This window comes from Haliotis cracherodii, unplaced genomic scaffold, assembly GCF_022045235.1.
Source record: "Haliotis cracherodii isolate W230 unplaced genomic scaffold, xgHalCrac1.p SCAF_49, whole genome shotgun sequence".
Lineage (NCBI taxonomy): Eukaryota > Metazoa > Mollusca > Gastropoda > Lepetellida > Haliotidae > Haliotis > Haliotis cracherodii.
The window spans coordinates 184,214-211,764 of record NW_027266307.1 but is presented as its reverse complement, the minus strand read 5'-3'; the positions used below and the strand labels follow the sequence as shown (position 1 = coordinate 211,764).

At 41.8% G+C, this 27,551-nt stretch overlaps 1 protein-coding gene across 1 annotated transcript in view; it reads right to left on the bottom strand.

Moving 5' to 3' along the window:
* The window catches only part of LOC139441917 (hemicentin-1-like), a 45,389-nt gene extending 31,280 nt beyond the window's left edge, over positions 1-14,109 (bottom strand). The window contains exons 1-4 of the mRNA XM_071222664.1: positions 13,980-14,109; positions 6,943-7,021; positions 3,895-3,918; positions 351-641 (exon numbers count right to left, since the gene is read on the bottom strand). Of these exons, the coding sequence (XP_071078765.1) occupies positions 351-641; positions 3,895-3,918; positions 6,943-7,021; positions 13,980-14,003 (418 nt within the window). The 5' untranslated portion in view covers positions 14,004-14,109. The remainder of the gene's footprint in view (positions 1-350; positions 642-3,894; positions 3,919-6,942; positions 7,022-13,979) is intronic.
* Positions 14,110-27,551: the final 13,442 nt, after the last annotated feature.

Here is a 27,551-nt window from a genome sequence, read left to right as displayed (position 1 = left end):
TACGACAAGCATAGTCGCCTTTTACGGCAAGTATGGGTTGCTGAAGACCTCTTCTACCCCGGGTCTTCACGGGTCTAGTGTGACAGCAGTTTGGTGGACATGATGTCACAGGGTTCCCATTGAATGTTCGACTCATTGGCTTCCATTTGTCTGTATCTGCTTTCATTGTTATGAATTTGGAACTGAAACATTACATTAACTTTCAGCCAACATGTCTTTTGTTATATTTGGAATTTGTTTTTTTCAGTCCAGGATGTATAGGGTTGACCCAATAGTTGCGCTGCTTATAATAATTATATATGTAACAAAGTACACATTATTTCTACCACACACGACACACATGTACTTACATTGTACATTAACTCTGGTAATGATACTCTTGTGTTCTCCTTGCGTATTGTTGACGTAGATTGAATAATTGCCAGAGTGGCTGCGATCCACATTGATGATCGTAAATGTGCAGCTCGGCTGCGTTCTGTGACACGTGCAGTTTACTAAAGATGGCACCACGAAAGCATCGTTCCTGATCAACGTTTTGTGAGATGCATTCGGAATAGATTCGCAGAGTGCAGTGATTGTCAAATTCCCCCATTCTTCTACGACGATTGATTTACCGCTGGTGACGTTTATCACAATGCCCTCTGCAAAAACAACAACAAATGGTTCAGGAAATAAACATGTCAATTTGGATAGAATTGTGGTGTGGAAAATATTGAGAAAATGAAAAGATATTTTATCCAGATGAAAGCTGTATAGTATTAGGGACCTATCACATGGAGAGGATATCCTTGTGTAAACTAGACCCGGAAAATGAGTGGGTGAGTGAGTATGGTTTTACGCCGCTTTTAGCAATATTCCAGCAATATCACGGCGGGGGACAGCAGAAATTGGCTTCAAATATTGTACCCATGTCGGGAATCGAACCCGGGTCTTCGGCGTGACGAGCGAACGCTTTAACCACTAGGCTACCTGACCGCTCTCCCGGAAGATGACTATTCCCCGGTAACAATGCACCCAATAGAGAGACAGTATATCAAATTTCCCTCGAAGGGAAACTTTTTTAAACCATTTTTTTTGCAGTGGCTCTTGCACCCTTGTTTCACCAAGCTCCGTGGTATGTTTGAGCAGAAATATACTGAACAACAATAGTTCCAGTGACATTGAATAAGATTTAATGCAAAGTCATGTTTTTTACAAAATCTGAAACAATTTCGGTTTGCAACAGATAAAAGACTCCTGTAAGTGTTCAAATGGTTTAATTTGCCGTACTGACTTCATAAAATGCGTGATTTCATAAAAAAATTGAACATGCCAAAATGTCAATTTACAAATCAATAGCGTGTGTGTCCACCTCTAGTTGCGATACAAGCAACACATCTTCGTCTCATGGAATAGACCAGGCGTCGCACAAAGTCCTGTTGGATATCTGTCCATATCTGCTGGAGTGAGTGAGTGAGTATGATTTTATGCCCTTTTAGCAATATTCCAGCAATGCGGCGGGGGACTCCAGAAATTGGCTTCACGCATTGTACCCATGTCGGGAATCGAACCCGGGTCTTCGGCGTGATGAGCGAACGCTTTAACCACTAGGCTACCCGACTGCCTCCCATATCTGCTGGAGCATGTTTCGAAGTTCCTGGAGTGTCTGTGGAACACGTGGTTGACGTCGAAGGCGCCGATCCATCTCATCCCACATGTACTCGATTGGCGAGAGATCAGGGGAGCGAGCCGGCCAGGGGATGACATTCACGTTGTTTTGTTGAAGAGTATCCTGAACAAGTCGAGCAATATGAGGCCGGGCGTTGTCATATTGAAAGGTAATGCCTGGGCCATGACGACGCAAAAACGGTAGAACAACGGAGCCGATGATCTCGTGCCGGTAGCGCTGTCCATTGAGATTTCCCTCTACCACTATCAAACGGGTCCTCTGTCTTGCTGTAATCCCACCCCATACCATAACGCTGCCGCCCCCGAACCGATCTTCTTCCATGACACAATGATTGACGTAACGTTCACCTCGACTCGTCAGTGAATAGAACTTGTCCCCACTGCATCGCCGTCCAGCGTAGACGCTGTCTGCACCACTGTAGACGTGCGTGACGGTGGTTTCCTGTCAAAATGAGACGTCTGGCGGGTCTTCTGGCGACAATCCCTGCACATCTCAGGCGGCGACGTACGGTTTGTGAAGATATTCGTCGAAGGCCAGGGATGCTTCTTGCAGTCACTGTTGCTGGCTGGAATCGATTTCGTAGGTGTGTTGTTCGAATCCAGTTGTCTTGTCGATTATTGGTTACGCGTGGCCTGCCATTCCGAGGATGGTCTCTGACTGCATTCGTCTGTTGCTAACGTTGCCATACACACCAAATGGTGTTTATGTGGACGTTCAATTGTCTTGCAACATCACGTTGACTCGATCCTGCTTCGAGCAGACGCTCATTTTCGGACAGGCGTGGCATTTCGTTGAATAATTGCGTGATTTTGTTGTTTTTCTGAGTGATTGTTGTCAGCACGATTCTAAACAACGCATATGGAATCCCGTTAACGCACATGTTTTTATACCGATTCTAGGGTAGTGAAATGCATGGGGCTTTCATAAAAGTCAACTTTTGCATGGAATGCCTGCTTTTCTGTAGCAGTTGCGTTTTTGTGACTTGATTCCATACATGTACTACAAAATTGAAAACCGAACTTTACTTGTTTGAAAAATACACTAAAATATTGGTGTCACAGTTGAGTATCTGAGGCTCATATCCAACCTGATATTGTGACACTGAACAGCCACCCTTTCCAAATGCTTGACATTTCTGAAGTCTGTTCACAAGCCTACACAACCGATTCGAACAAGATGAACATAACATATTTCAAAAGAAATAACAGATAGGAAAATGGGCTCAAGTTAGGGACTCGAAACTGTTTTACCACATGTTCATTTCTAATATTATAGGTCTATAGACAGATGCATGTTCATTTCTAATAGTATTGGTCTATAGACAGATGTAAGTATAAAGCAATGAAAAATAGAAATAGAATCGATATTAATTGCAGTCAAATGCCATCCACTCAAAGAGAAAGCTGATCCCTTTTTCAACAAAGGACAACTGAAGAGTGTTGGTTTTGTCTGATCGTTTATGTTGAAGAAATCATTGTGCGCCCTTTTTTAACATGGAAATGTTAATAGAATCTGCGCTAAACAATCAGTGCTAAAAATCAAAGTCATTTTCTTCTGTCCTTCAGGCAGTAGCCAAGCCTTTCGTCACACACAGGTGCATAAGCTAGGAAAGAGATTCAATGGAAGTAATAAGCCTCAATGATCAGTGTCAGATAGCTGGGTAGACGCCAGAGCCTAGCACTCCTTTAATTTTGTATGCGATCAGGGGGCACGGGTGGCCCAGTCGTCTAAAGCGCCTCGATTCTCTGTGAATAGTTGCGTCCCTTGGACACGCCAGAAACCTATGATCATGGGTTCGAATCCCGGTTCGCCCCGATTATGTTTCTAGGTTTGTCAGCACCTTACTCGTGCTCGTGGGTTTCACCAAAGTGGTAAAGGTCTGATACCTGCATCACTTCGGTCTTTCCTCCCACATTAAGCTGACACACCGTGATATAACTGGAATACTGTTAAAAGCGGCGTTAAACCCAACTCACTCACTCACTCTCTCATTGTATGCGATCATGAATATTTAATACAGTGGCAAAGAAGACAAATGATTGTATTACTGACTTCTTCTCACCCTTCAAATATAGTGGAATGTGAAGACATGGGAAAATCCTGTAACATTGAAATGAAGGCAAACCAGAAAAAAAGTAAATCAAGGTTTGACATTTCTAGAGCGTACAGACATTTTGAAATTAAATTAAAAGTTGAAAGAAAAGGATTGATCAAAACGAACTTACGCTCTAAACCCTGCGCACTGGCACCTGCAAAAGACAAAGACATTAAACCATTTCAAATCAATTATGTGTAGCTGATATTGTTTACTTAGCAATACTCGTACATATCATAGATTTTGAGAGGAACAGATAAGATTTTTTGCTTTTGCAGAGCAAGTCTTGTGTGTGTATCTTTCTTTCATATTGTAAATGAAGTAAATGGATAATCAAGTACCATGTCCTGTTATAAATTTATATATTACAATATGACAACCTTATGAAAGCTGATATGATAAACATTTTTTTGTTTTCCATTCCAGATGAAAAGTCGCGTCGCTTGGCGTCCTTCCAAAAAACTTCCGTGAAACTGTAGGCTGAAATGCTTCCAAACTTTCAATAAATGATCTTCATACATATTACATTAAACCCATCATTTGAAATTTTCGAAAACATCCCTTGTAGGATTCAATTCTAAGATCTAGAGACTCTCACGGGGAAAAAACATTGCCCAGGCTTTTTATAAAATCATAGCATTGTTCGTTGGACATGCTGTCCTGAAAAACATGGGTTGTGAAAAATCTCTTTTGCTCTTTCTAACACACAAAAAGGAGTGAGTTATGAATCACAATGATCATTGTATTTGACAGAAAATATACATATGCTCCTTATAACTGGCTAGGCTAGGCTAGTGAGTTAGTGAGTTAAACTTTTATAGCGCATCGGCAACAATTAAGCAATACAGCGATGAGAACAAGTTAATCATTAATAATTATCTGTAAACAAAGGACAGTAACACAACAGAGTAAATATCAGGATGTCTGTTGACGCAAAAAACAAACCAGAGTCCTGAACCTGATAGATTTTCCCCCCGAATGACCTTGAGAAATATCTAATGAAATCTTTAAATGAAGCTTACAATAATGGACTATTATCAATATCACAAAGCCACGAATTAATAACCTGTTTCCCAAGGGGAAATCAACTAAAACAATATTTGTAAAACTGGCGCCAATAATCTTACTATCAGTATTCTATAAAACCACATCAAAAAGGGTAAAATCTGTGTTTAACCTCCCGATTATTCGATCAACTTTATTCATTCAGTATTGTAGGCCCCTGACACAGTGGTAATACAGGGAGTTGGAGACTCAGAGTGACAGTTTGTTTCTTATAGACCTTGCTTTATATATGTGCAGCGATAGGTTAGTGCACGACATTAATACATTAAACTCATGTCTAGTAGCATAGGTATAATTTGTTGGTGCTATCAACTGGGCTTTAAGATCATGATGTGTTTTACACATCAAAATAAAATGATGTTCGTATTCTATACAGTTCTCTTTTCAATTAACACATATTCTATCGTCACTCTCTTCTTCAGTGAACCTTCCTGATTCGAATTCTTAGGCGATGGGAACTGCATTTAAACTGTGCCATTGCGTTTCCTAATTTATAAAATGTTAGAGCTGAGATATAGTATTCGGTATTGAAGTTAAATTTATACAACGACTAATCATATCATTTTTAGCCATCAGTTAACGTCCCATGACAATACTGATTGTATGATAGTTTCTTTGAAAGAATTCTGACTAAAATGTTGATACGTTTGGAACTGACTGTTGTTCCCATAGACAGCCAAAACCTGAACATACCAATAGTGTCTTAACTGTGGAGGTCGAGTTTCTTTTTACATTTAGGAACAAATATAACAAACCTTGAGTCAGGCATATAAAAAGGTTTTCACCAATATATGACAACGCGTAAATACAAAATGTGTATCTTCCACATTCACCTCTAACAACATGATGTACAGTTATAGATTTTTTAGATTCAGGAAGCGCTAAAAGGCCACCAAATGTACAGTTTTAACTTCTTCACATAATTCACGATTTGCAAACCATATTTCTGCCCAATAAAGTAAAATTGGACTTATGTATGTGCCAAATATTTTGAAAAATAAATACAATGGTACTGGTTTAAGTATTGACCACATTTAAAAACACCACATTTAAAAAGAATGTCTGGACCATGATAAAGATTTATTAAACGTTAATCCTAAGTATTTTTTATGAAGGTACACAAGCAGGCGGTTGTCCATCATACTTCCATTTCTGATGCTTAGATAAAATTCCTCCATTCATGATAACAATGACCTTGGTCTTATCCAAATTAACACATGCCAATTATCATTAAAAAAACCATTTTAAAGCATCGATGCGTTTTTATAACCCATATATGTCTGAATCGGTTCCGCTGGCAAAGGCACCTTCGCCGTCCTTTTCTATCAAATCATGTTCAGGAGAGATAAATAAGAAAAATTGTTAAATCACTTTTCTGTCGTTACTGGCGCTTATTTTGAATCTTAAACCTCCTGATTAGCGAAGATAAAAAATATTTATGGCTGGAAGATACATTGGTGAAATAACAAGACAAATCTATGATCTACTGGACTACGCTAATACCTATCAGATACCAGGTACATTTTGAGAAGAGCTTTGATACAGATGATTTGGAATTTATTGACAAAACACTAAACTTGTTTGGTTTCGGAATTTCAATAAGAAGATAAATAAAAACCTTTTATAACGAAATTCAGTCATGTGTACTAGTTGGTGGCTTTGGATCCCAATTTAAAAACAAACAAAAAGAAAACATCTAGAGGTTGCAGACAAGGTGATCCTTTGTCTCCCTCCATCTTTATACTAAGTGCTGAAATAATATCAATAATGATAATAAACAACACTTAGATAAAATATATTAAGATAGGTAATATTGAATATTTACTCTCACAATTTGGAGACGACTCAAGTTGTTCTCTAAACCCTTCAGAACAATGCCTCTATAATGTACTACCGGTCCTCAGTTTCTGTGACAGATGTTCTGGCTTTAAAGTTCACATTGACAAAACAAGGAAGACCTATACTAACCCGGATCTTCCGGTCTGATATCATACTGAAAGACAATGCTAAACAAGAAAACAATTAGGTTGGCATATTGCAATTTGGAGCAAAGGAAATTGTACTTGATGCTGACTGATACATGGTGTGCGTAAACAACAGCATTTACACCTACCACTTAAGAACCAGACAATGCTTGCAAGTAGAGACAGGAATGATAGGATGTGCCGTACCTTGGTTTCACTTAATAGAAACTGCAAAACAATAAATACTTTAAACAATAAATACATTAAACAATAAATACATTAAAAAATAAATACATTAAACAATAAATACGTTCATTAACGTTTGTAGCACAGCAACTGACATGTTCAAGATGGAGATATTTATAGCACTGCAGAAACGATTCTCGATGCCTTGGTGTATTGTTTGTTTGTTTGTTGATTAACTCCGCACTCAGCAATATTCCAGCAAACTGACGTTTGTCTGTAAATAATCGAGTCTGGACCAGACAATCCAGTGATGGATGTCATGAGCATCGATCCACACAATTGAGATACAATGACATGCATCAACCAAGTCAGCAAGCCTGACCACCCGATCCCGTTAGTCGCCTCTTACGACAAGCGCAGTCTCCCTTTACGTTTTGTTTGTTTGTTTGTTGTTTAACGCCGCACTCAGCAATATTCCCGCAAAATGACGTTCGTCTGTAAATAATCGAGTCTGGACCAGACAATCCAGGGATAGATGTCACGGGCATCGATCAACGCAATTGAGATACAATGACATGCATCAACCAAGTCAGCGAGTCTGACCACCCGACCCCGTTAGTCGCCTCTTACGACAGGCGCAGTCGCCCTTTACGGCCAACATGATTGCTGAAGACCTATTCTACCCCGGGTCTTCGCAGGGCTCGATACCTTGGTACATCATAGTTGATATACAAAACTTTGCAAAGCTAGGTACTCCGCATTCCGAGATTAGGAAAAGTGACAACTACAGGCAAGGAATACGAATTTTCCAAATTACAAACAAAACATCGTGTGTATCAAAATTCACAGTTAACCAAAATCAGCCGTTCACTTTTCATGACAAATCACGAGAAAGCATAATTGCACACTGTTATTGGGACTGTCTATTAGAACTTAAAGAAATGAACCAATATGTTGAACAAATGTGAGGTGAGGTGAATTGGGGTTCAACTTCGCGTTCCCGATTATTTCATTTATAAAGCGATTGAATGCACGCGTGCGCGTGCGCGCGTGCGTGCGTGTGTGCGTGCGTACGTGCGTGCGTGTGTGTGCGCGTGCGATACCAGGAAGCAGTTTAACATGGTTACTCCCATCTTCCCAAGACAAGGGAGTTAAGTGATTATAAAGTCCAGTTTCCACCCTTGCCGAACTAGGCTGCAATTATGGAGTTATATTTTGGCTGGACTAACGAGTCTATGCGTAGTCCAATAAAAAATCGCGTTACGAAATCGACATCCGGTTCGTAAACTGCCGTGTAGATTTCGGTCGATTGCACATTTTGGAAAGCCAACTCGGCGTCAACAGACATTGTTCCAATCTTTTCATGTTTTTAATCCAGGTGCTCACGTGATTTCATGCACTTCGCGAAGTAAGACCCGTTTTATTACAATATAGATACTGATTATCGATCAGATCGTCTTGAATGGGCGACGCCATCTTGTTTTAGGCTATTGCAAGTGATATGAGAGGTGGAATCTGCACTCGTGTAAAGTTACAGTTGCGCCTTCTGGAGACAAGGTGCAAATTTGCTCCAGGTGTAAATATACATCCATGAGTAAACGGGTTCGCATCATAAGTATACTCAGGTATGTATATTTAAACAGATATGCAAATGTAGAAATGTATACTGGTGCATGTGAACGGAGATTTGCGATATATACACATGTAGAAAATTCTCACAAGTATACCTTACACACAAAAGTCATGTCAGCAAATATGAGCATGTAGACGGACAGTAATATGATATGAAGAAATATGGAAAGACAAACATACACTCTTCAAAAAAAAGAAACGCACAGACTGACTACACAAGAAATCCGGTATATAAATTGTTATTGGAAAATGTTGGTGGCCTGATATTCGGCAAACGGTGCGTCAAAACGCAGCCATTGTCGATTTGCAATGTCTTAAACAGCATTGATTTCACACTTGTTCAAAAATGTCATGGAGGAAAACAGTAAAGCAAAATGCACGTGCAAGTTATGGCATTCGCAACGCGTGGTAGTGGTTATAAAAAGGCAAGCATAAGCCAATAATTTGTCATTCAATTGTCAACATTTTTCAAGTCGAGACTCAGCGCTGTCGATCGGAACATCGCCATAGGACGTATTCAAAGGGGAATCGCAGTCTTCTGTTGCACGCCACTTCAACGTCCACCACAGCACCATTTGCCGCCTTTGGGACCGATACACACAGTTCTATTCCACTGCAGACCGTCCGGCAACCGGCCGACCAAGAGTTACCACCCTTGCACAGGATCGCTACATTCGACTGTTCCACCTACGTCATCGCAATGCCACAGCTAAGGAGACTGCAGGACGCATCCCTGGTTTGAGAAGGATATCGGACCAGACTGTCAGGAACCATCTTTGCGAGGCTGGAATCCGACCCAGAAGACCTGTTATCGTCCCTGTTTTGCAACAGATCTATCGACATCGACACTTGCTTTGGTGCCATACCTTACAGCCTTTGAATTTGAGAAACAGGAGAATTTCTTCTTCACCGGCGAGATGGAAGACAACGTGTTTATCGTCGTCGAAGCGTTTTGCCCAACATTGTGTATGTGAATTCGACAATGTCGGTGATGGTAGTGTCATGGTGTAGGGGGCCATATCCTACACCACGAGATCTGACTTGGTTGTGGTTCAGGGAAATTTGACAACAAATCGCTACATGAATCAAATTCTTCAACCTCACCTTCTTCCAACCATTGACCGCACAAGAGGGAGCTGTTTCAACAGAACAACGCTCCACCGCACACAGCTTGTGTCACGGTAGACTACCTTCATAATGCCAACATGAACGGCTTGTCCTGGCCGTCGAGATCTCCAGATCTCAACCCAATCGAACACCTCTGGGATGAACTCGATCAACGTGTACGTCAACGTCAGAACACGCCACAGACACTTCCACAACTGGCCAATGCGTTACAAGCAGAATGGCACAGAATTCGGCAGGAATTCGTACACTTATCCAGTCAGTGCCAAGGAGATGTAGAGCCGTGATTCCTGCCTGGGGCGGTCACACGAGATACTGGGTTCAGCGCAACCTTGTGGCCTTATGTGACATGGCAATGAACAGATGTCAATGCCCTTGTACAACGAAAACTATTGCGCACCAAATTTCATATATGTATCTGTGATATTTAATTAAATATATCGACTTTATTAGGTACAATAAATTTACTTAAAATCAACCTGTGTTTTGTTTTTGTGAACAGTGTACTCGCAGGCAAGCTAAAGGCATACGTACCATCGATCGTGTGGACACATTTAACGGCGTGATAAGTAGACTGAATTGTAACTCCACCTACCTACTTACCTACCCACCCACCCACCCAGCATAGAGGCGTTATATGTTTTACTGAGTGGTAATGGGGCACTGAAACCATAATACACATTCACATGCCATGCGATACAACACCCATTGATATACCATTTAGGTGCGCCCTGTCTGTTTGTCTCGGCGTGTTGTTCTTCTCGGCAACAACACCAGCTCGTGCAATTCGCTAAGGCCGGGCGAGTTCGGAGAGACCTTCCGGTCGTCGCGCGAAGCGCATCGCCTTTGAGCTAATAACGTGCTTGTCGTTAGGGGCGACTAACGGGATCGGGTGGTCAGACTCGCTGACTTGGTCGATGCATGACGTTGTATCTCAATTGCGAGGATCGATGCTCATGATGTCGGTCATTGGATTGTCTGGTCCAGACTCGATTATTTACAGACAGCTTCATATAGCTGGTATATTGCTGAATGCAGCGTTAAACAACAATCAAACAAACAAACACACTGATGTTACATTCCAGGTTGTGGATCAGAGGGTAGCAGTTCTGAACACGATGCCAGACGAGCTCAGAGCGCATGCAGACTATGTGACCACCCTTTATGGCAGTGTATTTATTGTTGAACAATGACAGTAACATCTGTTACATTGTTCTTGTTGGAGGGGCGGTCGTGTAGGCTAGTGGTTAAAGCGTTAGCTCGTCACGCCGAAGACCCGGGCTCGATTCCCGACATGGGTACAATGTGTGAAGCCCATTTCTGGTGTCCCCCGCCGTGATATTGCTGGAATATTGCTAAAAGCGGCGTAAAACCATATTCACTCACTCACTGTTTTTGTTGGGATTCGGAGTGTGTTTGCATTGTGTTTGGACAGCCAGTATTCGTTACATTCATCTATAACCCCAGAGGAAATAAACATGTCGATCTCACATAATATCCGCCAAAGTATTAGCATGTGTAAGGTTGTGCACAGGCAACATTTCAAAGGGAGACAATTAAAAAAATGTTCTCCTTTGTCAACACAAACAATGTTGTTGTCATGGACGGGAATGAGACGCGTCTTGGCTGAAAGCCAAATCAGCCCGGAATACCTGCTGTGTTTCAATAGGAAGCTTTTTTTACGACTTATTACTGGCAGTTATGTATTCTCAATTACACTGGTTACACAACTGGTTCGTCCGATATCAATACAGCTAAATGTACAGCACGCAATACCTGAACAATGCGAGCAACCAGAAAATCGGAAGCGTCTCACCGGGCTGACAAGAACAGGGGGTGCACAGCACGAGAAGTCTTCCGTTGAGTGAGTGAGTGAGTAAGTTGGGTTTAACATCGGTTTTAACAGTATTCTAGTTATATCGCGGCGTGTCAGCTTAATGTGGGAGGAAAGCCCGAAGTGATGCAGGTCTCAGACGTTTACCACCCACGAGCACGGGTATGGTGCTGACAAACCTAGAAACATAATCGGGGCGAACCGGGATTCGAACCCACTATCATAGGTTTCTGGTGGGCCCAAGGGACGCAACTCTGCACAGCGAATCGCGGAACCTTAGACGACTGGGCCACCCATGCCCCCTCTTCTGTTGATGACACGTGAAGTGTTCAGGTAATAAGCATAGAGAAGTGTTCACGATATGACACGTGAGACATGATAACAATAGTAAATCAATCAATAATCAGTAATATATGAATTCACGAACAAGTTATGACTTGGTAGTGGGTATCAATGTTCTTCCCCTATTGCCCACCGGAAAGGTGATTGTTTACATTCTAGAGATTAATTACCTTTTATATACTTGTAGAAGTAAATAAAGTTGACAGCACGATATTCCATCTTACACCACACCTCAAGTTGATATATTCTATCATATATCATTTTAAATTCCTTTATCATTACACTGACCCCTGAAGATCCGGGGTAGAATAGGTCTTCAGTAACCCATGCTTGTAAAAAGCGACTATGCTTGTCGTAAGATGCCACTATCGGGTGGTCAGGCTCGCTGACGTGGTTGATGCATGTCATCCTATCCCAATTGTGTGGATCGATGTTCATGATGTCAATCACTGGATTGTCTTGTCCAGACTCGATCATTTACAGACCGCCGTTATATAGCTGGAATATTGCTGAGTGCGGCGTTAAACAACAAACAAACAGACATTACACTGATGTTAGACCCGTGACGATCCGGTGTAGAATAGATCTTCAGCAAACCATGCTTGTCGTAAAAGGCGACTATGCTTGTCGTAAGAGGCCACTAACGGGATCGGGTGGTCAGACAGCTGTCATATAGCTGGAATATTGTTGAACAATGATAGTAACATCTGTCACATTGTTTTTGTTGGGATTCGGAAGATACTCATTGCATTGTGTTTGGACAGTGATCAGTCGTCAGGAAGTTACGATTTTTAGATGTTAGTGTGGTTCGTAGACTTCCGGTTCGGTATACCAGTTTTCATGTGAGGATCGATCATCGTCCCTGTTTCCCTGCCTCGCCCATCTCGGGAGCTTGACCACTATCGCCGCTAGATGAATATATATTATTATCACGGACCTTTGCTATCACCACTGTAGTTTAGTACTTGGTACCACTGCGATCATATTATTCATTGCCATTGAATATTGTACTACCACTCTAGAGTGTACCGCCATTGTAATTACTGTGCAGTAATTTGTATTGATATGTAAACCTAGTTAATTTTTGTAATACATTTGTTGATTGTTTACTAACTTAGCAAAATATATCAATCTGTCAATCTCCGTTCTCGCCTGTAACTAATTTGACATGCTTACCGAAATAAATTCATTGAAAGGAACAGTGTCACCATAGCAACTTAAATAAACAATGAGTCAAATCGAATGCTAAAGATTGTGTATTGTTAAGGTATGATATAACATATCTACTGGGTCTATTCATTGGAATTGCTGACGAGACTTTAATTGCCCCGCATTTCAACAAGTGATCATATTCTTCCAGTTGTCAAAGCAAATAACATTCGTGGCAAGTCTGGACACGTGAAGCATGTTTTGATTTAGCAACAAACGACGAGTGGGAATTGTTTGTCGTACCATAAAACGCCGAAGAGAGAATAAACCGTGATGTGCGCACCCCCAATGGGTATACTCTTCCTGTAGTATTTTATTGGATGTTCATAAAAGGGGAAAAAGCGTTAACAATATTCACCCGTTTTCATATAATTGATAATTCCCCGAATACAATCCGACCACGGCAATATTCCAGCTACCTTTCTCGTGAAGGATCGATTATACAGGTAAAATGCAAATGGCAGCTTTCGGTGGCAATCTATTAAGGTTTCGGGAAAGAATTTGTTAGACCTTTCATTGTGTCATGCATTGATCATGCCATTTTAGAGTTGGTCAGTTTTGTGCACGACTCAATATGAGTAATATATGTATAATTATCATGGTGATGTTCATGGTAATACGATTTGACGGCCCGAATAGGAATCTGATTTGTTACTCTATGAATTGATACACCCTAATAAAGAATTTATGTTTATTTTGTCCTTGTTGTCTGGTAAGAAATAATGATATTTCTGTTAAACGACATCAAACACAATTATATAAGTATCAGAATGCACGATTAGAATGTGAAAATGTAGATTGAAGTCTTCTGAGCATTCAACGCACATCGTTTTTTACGAAGAGGAGAAATATACTTGCGTGATAAGAGGGGTGTTTGTGCATTATCCTATTCACTCCAATAACGTCTTGTTTTCATGATATCAGCACAAATGTCAACTGACTTCAATCCTGTTCTGCAGTGAACAGCCCGCAACTGCTTGACGAGGTTGACTGACTCAAATAAATAGCCAAACCACAGTCGAAACACGAAAGGCGTGTTGTCCTGATTGATTTCTTCTTTCTGTTTACTTTGCTATTCCCGAGGAAAGCATGTTTCGGGTGAAGGGTGCGGCTGAACGTTCATTGTGTAATACTCCGAATAATCATTCACAAAGCAAACTTGTTCTTCAAGTGATCGGACTTTTTTTAAAAAATTGAATCGATGAATATATATATTGTATTCAAAGTAAAGTCACAAGAATGTTGCGTCTTCGGTTATATGCCACAATAGACGTGTTTTGTTTTTTATGTATGCGTGAATGCCCTCCTCAATATGATATACAATATCATTTTCATAATGATTTCTTTCAAGGTTAGATAGTGAGTTGAGGTGAAATGGGGTTTAACGTCGCGTCCAATATTATTGCACTTATATAGCGACGTGCATGTACGTGTGTGTGTTTGTGTGGCTGCTTGTACTAGTCCGGACTGATGCCGATTTCTAGTGCTAGCTCACTGAGATACCATGCCGCAGTTTAACACGAATGCCTCACTCAAACACAGTATACTGACTCCGAGCCGACCAGTCCTTGTTTTAGCCATTTAATGCCGAGCGCCAGACAGGGTAACAACAAGTCCCATCTTTTAACGTCTTTTGGTATGACGCGGCCGGGCATCGAACCCCGGACCTTCCGCTCTCCAGGCGGACGCTCTACCACTACACCACGGAGGCGGTCTCCAGGTTTGAAGTGATCTAGGCGAGATGTACCCAGTGACTTGACAACCCTTTTTGTCTTAGACACATCACATTTGAATTTAGGACTGATACTTCACATTTTCCTTCTCTCGAGGAATTCGAATGTATTTACATTTAACTAGAAACTAAGAACTATTTATTTTTAACTATTAATTGCTACTGCATCAATTGAAACACGCATAGAATGTGACAAGGACTTTATTTAGTGGCACGCCCAAGACAGCTCACCAAAAAGAATGACCTCCCTTAGTGTTTAAATAAAGCCACAAAGTGAGTGAGTTCGGTTTAACGCCGCTTTTAACAGTATTCTAGTTATATCGCGGCGTGTCAGCTTAATGTGGGGGGAAAGACCGAAGCGATGTAGGTCTCAGACGTTTACTACTTCGGTGAAACCCACGAGCACGGATATGGTGCTGACAACATAGAAACATAATCGGGGAGAACCGGGATTCGAACCCACTATCATAGGTTTCTGGTGTGCCCAAGGGACGCAACTCTGCACAGCGAATCGCGGCGCCTTAGACGACTGGGCCACCCTTGCCTTTTGCGACAAGCATAGTCGCCTTTTACGGCAAGCATGGGTTGTTGTAGAGCCTCATTTTCAATTGAAAGGATGAGTTTGGTGAAGATGTCTCGCCTCGACAATATATAAATAAGCCATTGGTCCTAGAGACAGGTATAAATATCATTCCATTTTGTGAGGGAAAATTTAATTTCTTGAAGACTTGATTTTACAGAAATATTGCAACCCATACATTAACGATAAAAAATGCCTCAATCATTGTCTTTAGTAACGAATTTGAGAAATTAAAACCAATTCAAACCACAAGTTTCATCACTGAATATCCTATTTGTTGAACACGCACAATGAAGAAAAAATCTATGTCAGACCTGGTAAATCTGTAGTGAGTGAGTGAGTTAGGTTTAACGCCGTTTTCAACCGTATTCCAGTTATATCACGACGTGTCAGCTTAATGTGGGAGGAAAGCCCCGAGTGATTCAGGTCTCAGACGTTTATCACTTCGGTGAAACCCACGAGCAGGGGTATGCAGCTGACAAACCTAGAAACAATCATAGGTTTCTGGCGTGCCCAAGGGACGCAACTCTGCACAGCGAATCGCGGAGCTTTGGACGACTTGGCCACCCGTCCACCCTGGTAAATCTGTAACTTGTAACTTTCTGTAACTTTAACTGATCGAATACATCCGCTTTGTATTCCAACTCCGATTCACTAAAAGGGTTATGGGTTGTGTAATTTAGAATTGATGGGAACATGTAAAAGTTAATTAATGATGAATTGTAACTTGGACAGGATCTGGGAGAGGAGTTGGTAAGACTTCCTGAAATCGTCATTGGGGGACTCATACGCTGTTTGCCTCGTCGGGTATATGAATGTTTCACAAATTGTGGCGGTATTAGGCACAACTGATCCAAAAACGTCGACTTTGAAATTTACCATCTTTACCTATCGTCCTTCAACATCGGTACCGCCTCCTTGATCTAATGGTGCGAGAGTGAAAGTTCGGGGTTTCGATCCCCAACCGCGTCTTACCCAAGCGCTAAAATGGTACTTATTGTTAACCTGCCTGGTGTTCGGCATTAAGATGCCAAAACAAGGACTGTTCGGCACTGTGTCTGAGTGGGGTATTCATGTGACATGAAATCTCAGTTGACTAGCACAATATAATCCGCATTAACCCGGACTAGTACAAGCAGCCACAATCACAGACACACACACGCTTTATAATTGCAATAATCTCGAAAGCGACGTTAAACCCCATTTCCAATCACCTCACCTTCAAGATCGTTGGCGGTCATAACATCTTTCACTATAGGTTGTAAGTTCGTCCAGTATCCTCAAAACAACTATTACTAGAAACGAATCTCTTACAAGTTTGGAAATATAAAGTTATTTCCAAGTATTCCCTACCTTTTGTGAACACACACACGCACGCACACACGCATACACACACACACACACACACACGTGCATGCATACACACGCACGCGCACACACACGCACGCACACACAAACACACACACGCATGCACGCACCCCCACGCACGCACACACACACCCACGCGCACGCACGCACGCGCACACACACACACGTGCATGCACACACACGCACACGCACGCACGCACACAAACACACACACGCACGAACGAACGCGTACTAAAGGTTGATAAATCTGGATATTTATTCCAAGAATTTGCATCTTCGCTTTCATCTCAGCTGACAAATGACGTGAAGGCTTTACGTTTCTTTTCAAACGACAAATTCTCAAGTTCATTCACTCATCCAAACGTAGTTAGCATTGATCAATGTGGAGGACTCGAGTGTCTGTAAGAAATGACATCATCCAAACAGACAGTCTATAAATATGACGCTCATTAGTATTTAAAAGAGATCAAATTCAGGTTTGAAGATATCATCAAAGTTTGAATGGAGGAGCGTGATGCACAGTTCTTGTTCAATTAGTTATATAACTGACATGTTACCCACGCAAGTGATTGAATCAGAGCGATAAAAAGGCAGTATTATAGTCCAATGCTTCCATGGCCTCGGCCAATGGATATTTACGAGGTTCATCCCTCTTCGACTCTGCTTCCCATTCAACAAAACAGCCATTTTTCTAGACTGGATCCTGTTCTCAGATAACGTCTTCTGGTCGAGCTTGAGGAAGAACGTTTGATTCCAGGTCTAGACAGGATATTTGAGGCGCTGTTATTTCCCAGGGCACTTAATGTCGGCAGTTGATGCCGATAGTGTATGGCATTTCAGTAGACACTGTGATATGATCTGATTGGATGATGGTGTCCCGGCACAGAGGTCAAGGACATGCCTGGAATAAGTGCTTAATATGTCCCAGCAGAGCAAACCTATTACTGATGTTATCGACACATGTTATTCAAGCTGAAATGGGTCGATAAAATCAGCTTTTAGTGGTGTAGACCACCGTTAAGAGAATACTACGTGAGAATCAGTTTGAGATTGTACATGGTGTAGGTAGCTTTAACTGTAGTTTTTCATTAGTTTGGGTTATTATTTGCCAGATTGATTTGATGTCCTTTTCCAACCTTTTTAAAACATTAAAGAAGTACATTAGTCTTGAACAGGAACATGGAACGGGGTGGCCCATTCGTGGAGTCATAGTTGTCACTCACAGGCGTGATAGAAGGGTAAGGTCGTTGGTGAGAATCCCTGGTCTGGGGTTTTGTATTCAGACAAGATATAGTTTTAGCAACAGTTGCAAAACAAGAAAACCCGTCTCACAGCTGTGCATTTTTGTGGTTGTTTTCCCGACAGTCTGAATAATAATAATTCTTTTCAAGCATCCCCCAGGATTATCAATAAATGATCTGTCCCTTACTGGCTGTGCATTTTATACCTTCCAAGCGTGCGTAAAATCCTTGTGATAATACTGTTTTTTAATCTGGGGTCGTGTATTTGGGGGTAGTCTTGTGCAGAAACTCAGTTTACACATTTTTTCCAGATATAACAATTTTTGGGGACATAAAGGAGTCGTTGTTGGAGAAGAGGTTCACACCTAAAACGACAGTGAAACTCGTCTCCAACAGCAGATGAATTGCATCGTGTACAGACACGGTATTCTCGCTATCGGCCGGTTTCAATGGGCAAAGGATGGTTCCATGTACGAGATTGTAAAATCGGCGAGTAGATAGTTTTGGGAAGTAATAGACAATGTTCAAATTTTGGTAATTCTTTAACGTGTTGGTATCATAAACCTTTTGAACTTGTTAAGATACATTCTCTCCACTGTTGAATAAATTGGTCTTTAAGAATTCTCTCGACCTTTAAAACCAGCCATGAAGTTGATTGAATATACGGGTTTATGAATACTTCTGACAGTCCGACATCATTTAGTAATTTGTTTACTGTTGATATCGATTGTAAACGATTTTGCATACACCATAATTCTGTATCAAACAATTACATAAAATGTTAGATAACTTTGTGGGACCGTTAAAATTCGTTAATTTATGCCTGAAGGAGATCATACATGTACGTTTAAATACTTTAATTTTCAGGGATTCCCTGCCACGTTCCCCATAAACCATAAAATTGGGCATTGAATTCCTCGGACCGGTCACTATTTTAAAAAAAATCATTTGAATTTTCTCTATTATTTCTAAATTTTCAAAACCCCATATTTTCTATTATTTCTAAATTTTCAAAACCCCATATTTTCATCATCATCATCATCATCATCATCAGTATTATTATCATCGCCATCTTCATCAACAACAACATCATGTGCAATAACAATATCAATATCGCCAATGTCTAAGGCGCCGCGATTCGCTGTGCAGAGTTGCGTCCCTTTGGCACGCCATGAACCTATGAATGTCGGTTGGAATCCCGGTTCGCCCCGATTATGTTTCTAGGTTTGTCTGCACCGTACCCGTGCTCGTGGGTTTCACCGAAGTGGTAAACATTTGAGCCCTGCATCACTTCGGGCTTTCCTCCCACATTAAACTGACACGCCGCGATATAACTGGAATACTGTTAACAGCGGCGTTAACCCCAACTTACTCACTCATTTACTCACTACAATGGGTGGCCCATTCGATTAAAGAAAGTTCAACCTCAGAGTTCATACTATGTAAGCACTTAGTGTACTCTATATTTAAAAGGGTGCGGTCGGGTAGCCTACTGGTTAAAGCGTTCGCTCGTCACGCCGAAGACCCGGGTTCGATTCTCCACATGGTCACAATGTGTGACGTCCATTTGGGGTGTACCCCGCCGTTACATTGCTGGAATATTGCCAAAAGCGTGGTAAAACCATACTGACTAAACTCCGGACCCACCGCTACTTGATGTTACAGGTAACCGCTACTGGATGTTACAGGTAACCGCTACTGGATGTAACAGGTAACGGCTTCTGGATGTTACAGGTAACCGCTACTGGATGTTACAGGTAACCGCTACTGGATGTTACAGGTAACCGCTACTGGAGATTACAGGTAACGGTAGACAAAATAGGGGCTTGTTGACAAACGTCCCCACTCTTCCCGATTTACTACAAAGGAACGAGTGTGTATTGCATTACGCCGTTTTAACAATATTCCAGCAATATCACGGCTGCAAAAACCAGAAATGAACTTTACATATTATACCCATGTGGGGAATCGAACTCGGGCCTTCGCTTCAACCACGTACATAGTATTTGGAGAATTCTACCCATGCAAACGGATATTATTTAACTATTGTGAAAGGATTGGAACCAGCAGACCAAAACTTTGGCGCTTCACATCCTAGCGAGTTGTTCAGCGAGACGAAAAAATATAACTATTGAATTTTGGGCATAGGAATAAAACTCAAAGTGAAGAATGAGCTTATTATGACGAAATTGTCATTTTGTATGAGACTTGCGGTAAATTGTTGAAGATATGTTCGATTTCTGTAATTGGCCAGGTGATTTGTGCGCGTGTTAATCAGTTTCTACAAATCCGTGTCACTTTGCTCTGTTTGATTGAGTATTTTCGCTGGATCAGTAACACAAGAAGCTTTGAGGAAATGAAAGAGACATCCACAAAACACGTGTCTGATTAGAAGTAACCCTGGGTTGGTCATGATGGATGGTTTCGCCAGTGTATCCGAAGAATGATCGGCTTGGGTTTATGTTTCCAATTGACCGAACTGTCTCCTTGCCTCTGACAATGACATACGAGTATACGAAACACACGGAATTCGTTAACACAATTTCTTAACCGATACCTGATATCGTGTTTAGTATTAATTGAACCATCAATAAAGTAAAACTCTCAGATGACGAAGTCGATTGTGAACCTAAATGGTTTATTCTTATAACGATGATGCTTATCTATGACGTGAAAAGGTGGCGGGTGGCCAAGCGGTTAAAGCGTTCGCTCGTCACGCCGGATGCCACGGTTCGACTGCCAAATGAGTAAAATGTACGTAGCCTATTTCTGGTCGCCCTTGCCGAGATATTGCTTGACATTTGTTTAAAGAAGCGTAAATTCCAATTCATTCACTCACAATAAAGCGAAACTAGTCATTGACGGCGACTGACGTTTAACGTTACGTTACGTCAATTTATTTAGCAAGACCATATCCAGGCATTATCAATGGGTTTATCAAGAGTATAAGTAAGAGTAAGAGACCCGTGAATTGTCAAGGACGGACAGTCTCTACAAATCATGAAGAGTGTCCCTCCCTTATGCGTGCCAGAAACCTGTGACCTGTGGTTTCGTATCACTCTGATTACGTTTCTAGGGACCCGTGTAGATCCGGGGTAGAATAGGTCTTCAGCAACATATGCTTGTCGTAAAAGGCGACGATGCTTGTCGAAAGAGGCGACTAACGGGATCGGGTGGTCAGGCTCGCTGACTTGGTGGAAGCATGTCATCGATCCCAATTGCGTGGATGGATGCCCATGATGTCAATTACTGGATTGTCTGGTCCAGACTCGATTATTTACAGACCGCCGTCATATAGCTGGAATATTGCTGATATGTGAGTGAGTGAGTGAGTTGGGTTTAACGCCGCTTTTAACAGTATCCAGTTATATCGCGGCATGTCAGCTGAATGTGGGAGGAAAGCCCGCAGTGATGCAAGTCTCAGACGTTTACCACTTCGATGAAACCCACGAGCACGAGTATGGTGCTGACAAACCTAGAAACATAATCGGGGCGAACCGGGATTCGAACCCACAATCATAGGTTACTGGCGTGCCCAAGGGACGCAACTCTGCACAGCGAATCGCGGCGCCTTAAACGACTGGACCTTCCACACTTTGGGGATTCCTTCCACTTTAACTTGACACGCCGTGATATGACTGGTATAATGTTCAAATAGTCGTAAAATCAACTCACTCACTCAATCTAATGACCTCATCATATATGTGTACATTTGGTTTCGACCCACAGTTACGTTGTCATGTTGTATATATATATACAGGTGACTTACAGAGCCAATTGGCTCTTTTTTCTGTTGTTAATAAAAGCGACAAAACCCGTAACGGTTCTATATTCGTAAGAAATCACTGCCAAAACCAGAGTCGATTGTACGATTGTGACTTTATCGTGAGCACCTGTTTATTGGGTAGACCCAATTTTATGGATAACAACTTCTTTAATACTATAAAAATCGACGTTTCGGTATAGATCCTTATACCGTTGTCAAGCAGAACTGACTGAGGGTACTTACTTACTTACTTTGGAGATTTAACGTGCGCTTTCCGACTGATACGTATTTCGCACAGGGCCCGGCCAGGCCATTTAATGTGTTTCCGAAAGGGGCGAAAGTGGTGTGTGCAACCCTAGAGGGGGCTTTAGGGGTTGCTTATATAGAATTTGGGAATTTTGAGATTTGGAATAGATGCCGATGGGGTTGGGGAGGAGAACTAAGGGAGCTGGGTATGGTGGATGTTTGTTTGTTTATGTGATTTTGATTTGGTAGGTTACAGAGGGACATAGTACAGAATATAAATAGTAGGTGGAGGATTAACAGTAGGGAATTAACAGTAACAACAATGGCATACATGAGTGGGATAACATGAGTAAGTGTTGACAACAGAAGGATAACACTATCACAAATGTATTTTATTTAACGCCTATCACACCCAGTCTAATTTTATTGACCCATGCCAACAATCGTGATGCGATTGGTGTTATATTTCAAGCCCAGCATCACAGTGCAGGACCCTGCATTGACTAGATTTGTCTTCTAACAAGTAAAACGCTTTTACAGAATAGATACATACCTCCAAAATGAACCGTCGCAACCATGTTCTTGCATCCCTCTATGGGTTCGGCATTTAACTGATAACCTTTGTGTGTGACTGGAACCCAATACGTGCTGTAATTAACATGTCTGGAAGCTACCACGGAAAGTAAATAATGATCTTAGAGCCGTCAGCAAATACTATTAGTCTTGAAGATTAAAGGAGGTTTGTAGTTTATATGAAACCAGTATGTTTAGTGTCTGATGTGCTGTAATGTATAAACATGGTTATCTGTTTTTTATTGTCAAAGATGGAAGTGAAACTGGCCAGTTGTCTCGAGGATCAATTTCCTTTGATACTTTGTTTCGTTATTCTAGACTTGTCTCACCAACGTGGTTAATGTCTACGATCAGTGTCGTTTTTGGCTTAAATTTATTTTTTTACATTGTCACTTAACTTGCAAATTTTCACCGGCTTGTGTTGCCCTTTGATCTGATTGCTGTTGTTCGAGACGGTTGTTCTCTGGCGTTGATGGTTTATATTTCCTCTCACCGTAAGCCAACACGCTGTGATAACGATGAGCTGTTCTTGAAATCCACTCACCAAAACTTGTTTAAGGTGCCAATCTCAATTGAAGTGAGCCACATATCTTTACAACAAAGGACGTCACACTTTGATTCTCTTGTGTTATAAACACCTTTTAGGACCTATGTGTTCAAAGGTTACGCTGAAAGTAGCACTATAATATAAATGCAAGCCCCAAAACCATTTTCCATATTCATAAGAGATCTCTGCTCAAAGCAGAGTTCATTGTATACTTCCGACTAACATATAATATCCCGATGCTTATGATAAATACAACACTGATGCGTCATTAATCATTTCATTTATTTAGTACATGTATGCAAGAAATAGAAATCGCCAGCGCCAGAGAATAACCAGTCTCGATTATCCACCAAAAGACACAATAGCGGTGACAACATGTATGAATGGATCACTGGAAGGCATTGATGACAATAGATGTTCCCAAAAAGGATGAGCACCGCCAGTCACACAATTTGTATAAAAAAGGAAGTGTATGTTGCCTTTCTCCTCACGGAAGTACATTTTTTTTATAGTTAATCGTTTATGATCAGTAGCAAGGGACCAACAGAAGAGTGAGTGAGTGAGTATGGTTTTACACGACTTTTAGCAATATTCCAGCAATATCACGGCGGGGGGACACCAGACATAGATCAACAGAAGACATGTGAACTATGACATGGTGCACGGAAATCATATTTGATGCTTTTGTTTCGTAATCGCTGACGTGGAGCAAGGTGTTGAGTGAGTGAGTGAGTTGGGTTTAACGCCGCTTTTAACAGTATTCCAGTTATATCACGGCGTGTCAGCTTAATGTGGGAGGAAAGCCCGAAGTGATGCAGGTCTCAGACGTTTACCACTTCGGTGAAACCCACGAGCACGGGTATGGTGCTGACAAACCTAGAAACATAATCGGGGCGGACGGGATTCGAACCCACAATCATAGGTTTCTGGCGTGCCTAAGGGACGCAACTCTGCACAGCGAATCGCGGCGCCATAGACGACTGGGCAACCCGTGCCTCCTAGCATGGTGTTGAGGTTGCAGCCTCCAGTGAAGCAAATATCAATGATGTTGGACTGACAGATCCACTAATGATTTGGACAATGACTCCACAATTTAGAATAATGATAATTCAGAATAAAAGTAACACAACCCTTTCCATAATCACAAAACGTCGGGGCGGTCGGGTTGCCCAGTGGTTAAGAGTTAGCTCGTCACGCCGAAGACCCAGGTTCTATCTCCGACATGGGTACAATGTGTGAAGCCCGTTCTGGTGTCCCTTGCCATGATATTGCTGGAATATTGTTAAAAGCGGCGTAAAACCATACTCACTTACTCACACAAGGCGATTCCGACTAAATCAGAAGCATGTGTTTATGAATCGTTATTAAATAGTGACGGCACTAGGTGTTCGCGAAAAGGTGAGCGTATCCTGCCCTATCGGTGGCCCCCGTCACAAACACATGCAAAGGCAAGGCAGGTGTTCACCGGAATAAACATGGGAACATATGGTACAAGTCAAAACAGTGCACTTTATCAGATACCACATTTTGTCATTGATTCGTCAAAAGAAGGAAGAAATGGCGCTTATGTGCCACATTGCAATGGGCAACAACCTTGGAGTAACAGTTGATCCTGCTATTTTGTAGCGTAGGCATGTCATGCGTAGGACAGAAGCAAATTTGACAGTTTACAATAACCAAGGTAAGATGTATTATTCTACCAAATTTATTCATGACTCATGTCAAATCAGACGAGTTCTCTTTGATTTAAACGTATTTTATTCATGAAACAGAATTGGGTACACGTCACAAAGACTCACTCAATAATCCTCCTTCATTCTATTGTAGAGCTCTCGCATAAGCATGATTTGATGTAGTGAATATAATTTCTCCAAACAAAGGGCAAAGGAGACAGCATTCATTTGTTGTAGAGGATTATTGAGTATGTTTGATTTGGTAACATATAGCACGTGGACGTCAATATGGTCACACGGGACGTGGTCCGATGTTGCCACATAATTCGATGGATTTTGTAAACTATTCAACCATTAACACCAAATATGGGTTCAAGGTAATATTGGCATGAATGATTGACAACAAGCCCCATTCGTTAAAAAATAATGGGTCGTTCAAACATCGTAACAAAAGTGCTCCGATTTTTCCACAGACACCAAGAGTTCATTTGGTGAAGATAGATTAAAAACAGTGTCAGACTGATAGAGAGAGGGTTCGCATTATCAGTGAGTTCAATCACTGATTCCAGATTTCATATTGATTGCCCAGTAATTGTGGACAGGGAGACTGGCGATAAGATAGATGACTCATCAGTGAAATAAGTGTTGTTAAAACTGTGATAATAGAAAACAGATTATCTTCAGACGAGGACATGGTGAACGTGATTCTTTTAATCATTCTCCAACATCCTTTCTCTTTTCAGTGGAGTGAGTGTGAGTGAATTGGGTTTAACGCCGCTTTTAACAGTATTCCAGTTATATCACAGCGTGTCAGCTTAATGTGGGAGGAAAGCCCGAAGTGATGCAGGTCTCAGACGTTTACCACTTCGGTGAAACCCACGAGCACGGTAATGGTGCAGACAAACCTAGAAACATAATCGGGGCGGACCGGGATTCGAACCCAAAATCATAGGTTCATGGCGCACACAAGGGACGCAACTCTGCCCAGCGAATCGCGGCCCCTTACACCAGTAGAAAGGACAGTGCCGAGAATAATTAATCCGTCATATTGTTTTTGCTAGTAGTAATTATACACAACTGTTCATTTTCGATTGCTGATGTGGGGCATTTGAAGCCAACGTCATAGTATATGGTACTCTTGGCTTTAATATCAAGTATCTAGTATTGTTGTTTGTTTGTTTGTTTGTTGTTTAACACCGCGCTCAGCAATATTCAAGCTATATATCGGTATGAATACACAATGCCATTTAGAAAGTGATCAAATGGAACAAATGTTATATTTGGGATAACACTTTCTTAGTAAAGTGCAGATTCTCGTACTTTTTGGGGTCGAATCCCGGACGGGACTCAACCCCCAAAAGTACGAGAATCTGTACTTTACTAAGGAAGTGTTATCCCAAATATAACATTTGTTAGATAATTTATGTCAGTAGTGTGCAAGAAATTGAGTCTGGACCAGACAAGACAGTGATTGATAACATAGGCATCGCTCCACGCAATTGGGATCGATGACATGTATCAACCAAGTCAGCGAGCCTGACCACCCGATCCCGTTAGTTGCCTCTTAAAACGAGCCTTTTTACGGCAAGCATGGGTTGCTGAAGACTTTTCTACCCCGGATCTTTATGGGTCGGGTAGCCTAGTGGTTAAAGTGTTCGCTCGTCACGCCGAAGACCCGGGTTCGATTCCCGACATGGGTACAATATGTGAAGCCCATTTCTGGTGTCCCCCGCCGTGATATTGCTGAAATATTGCTAAAAGCGGCGTAAAACCATACTCACTCACTCACTATGGGTCTCATGTCTTGTAATTAGTGTATTTCCAAAGCCGAGAGTGTTTCATATAGAGAACACCTGCTTGTGTTTAATGCTCTGGACATATACACAGCTTATATATTTAAGGTACATTTTCATTCTACCTGATTTCCAACGGAAGGGTAATTTATTGAAGATACCTCGAAATTTACACGAAAATATTTTCCTCAAACATCCGAGGACAATTTTACATTTAAAGATCAAGTTCACCTTGCAGTTTACAGATGACGCGTGTCTTGTGGATGCGGAAAATGAATGCGTCATAGATCCAAACACAGTGACCTCTACGTTCTACTGCCATCGTTTGGGGATTCCGGGTTAGAATTGGTCCCAGCAGTCCATGCAGGATGTGCCGTGGGGATTCTGGGTTACAATTGGTCCCAGCAGCCCATGCAGGATGTGCCGGGGGGTTCTAGGTTAGAATTGGTCCCAGCAACCCATGCATGTTGTGCTGTGGGGATTCTGGGTTACAATTGGTCCCAGCAGCCCATGCAGGATGTGCCGGGGGGTTCTAGGTTAGAATTGGTCCCAGCAACCCATGCATGTTGTGCTGTGGGGATTCTGGGTTACAATTGGTCCCAGCAGCCCATGCAGGATGTGCCGGGGGGTTCTAGGTTAGAATTGGTCCCAGCAACCCATGCAGGTTGTGCCGTGGGGGTTCTAGGTTCGAATTGGTCCCAGCAATCCATGCAGGTTGTGCCGTGGGGGTTCTAGGTTAGAATTGGTCCCAGCAGTCCATGCAGGTTGTGCCGTGGGGGTTCTAGGTTGGTATTGGTCCCAGCAGCCCATGCAGGTTGTGCCGTGGGGGTTCTAGGTTAGAATTGGTCCCAGCAACCCATGCAGGTTGTGCCGTGGGGGTTCTAGGTTAGAATTGGTCCCAGCAGTCCATG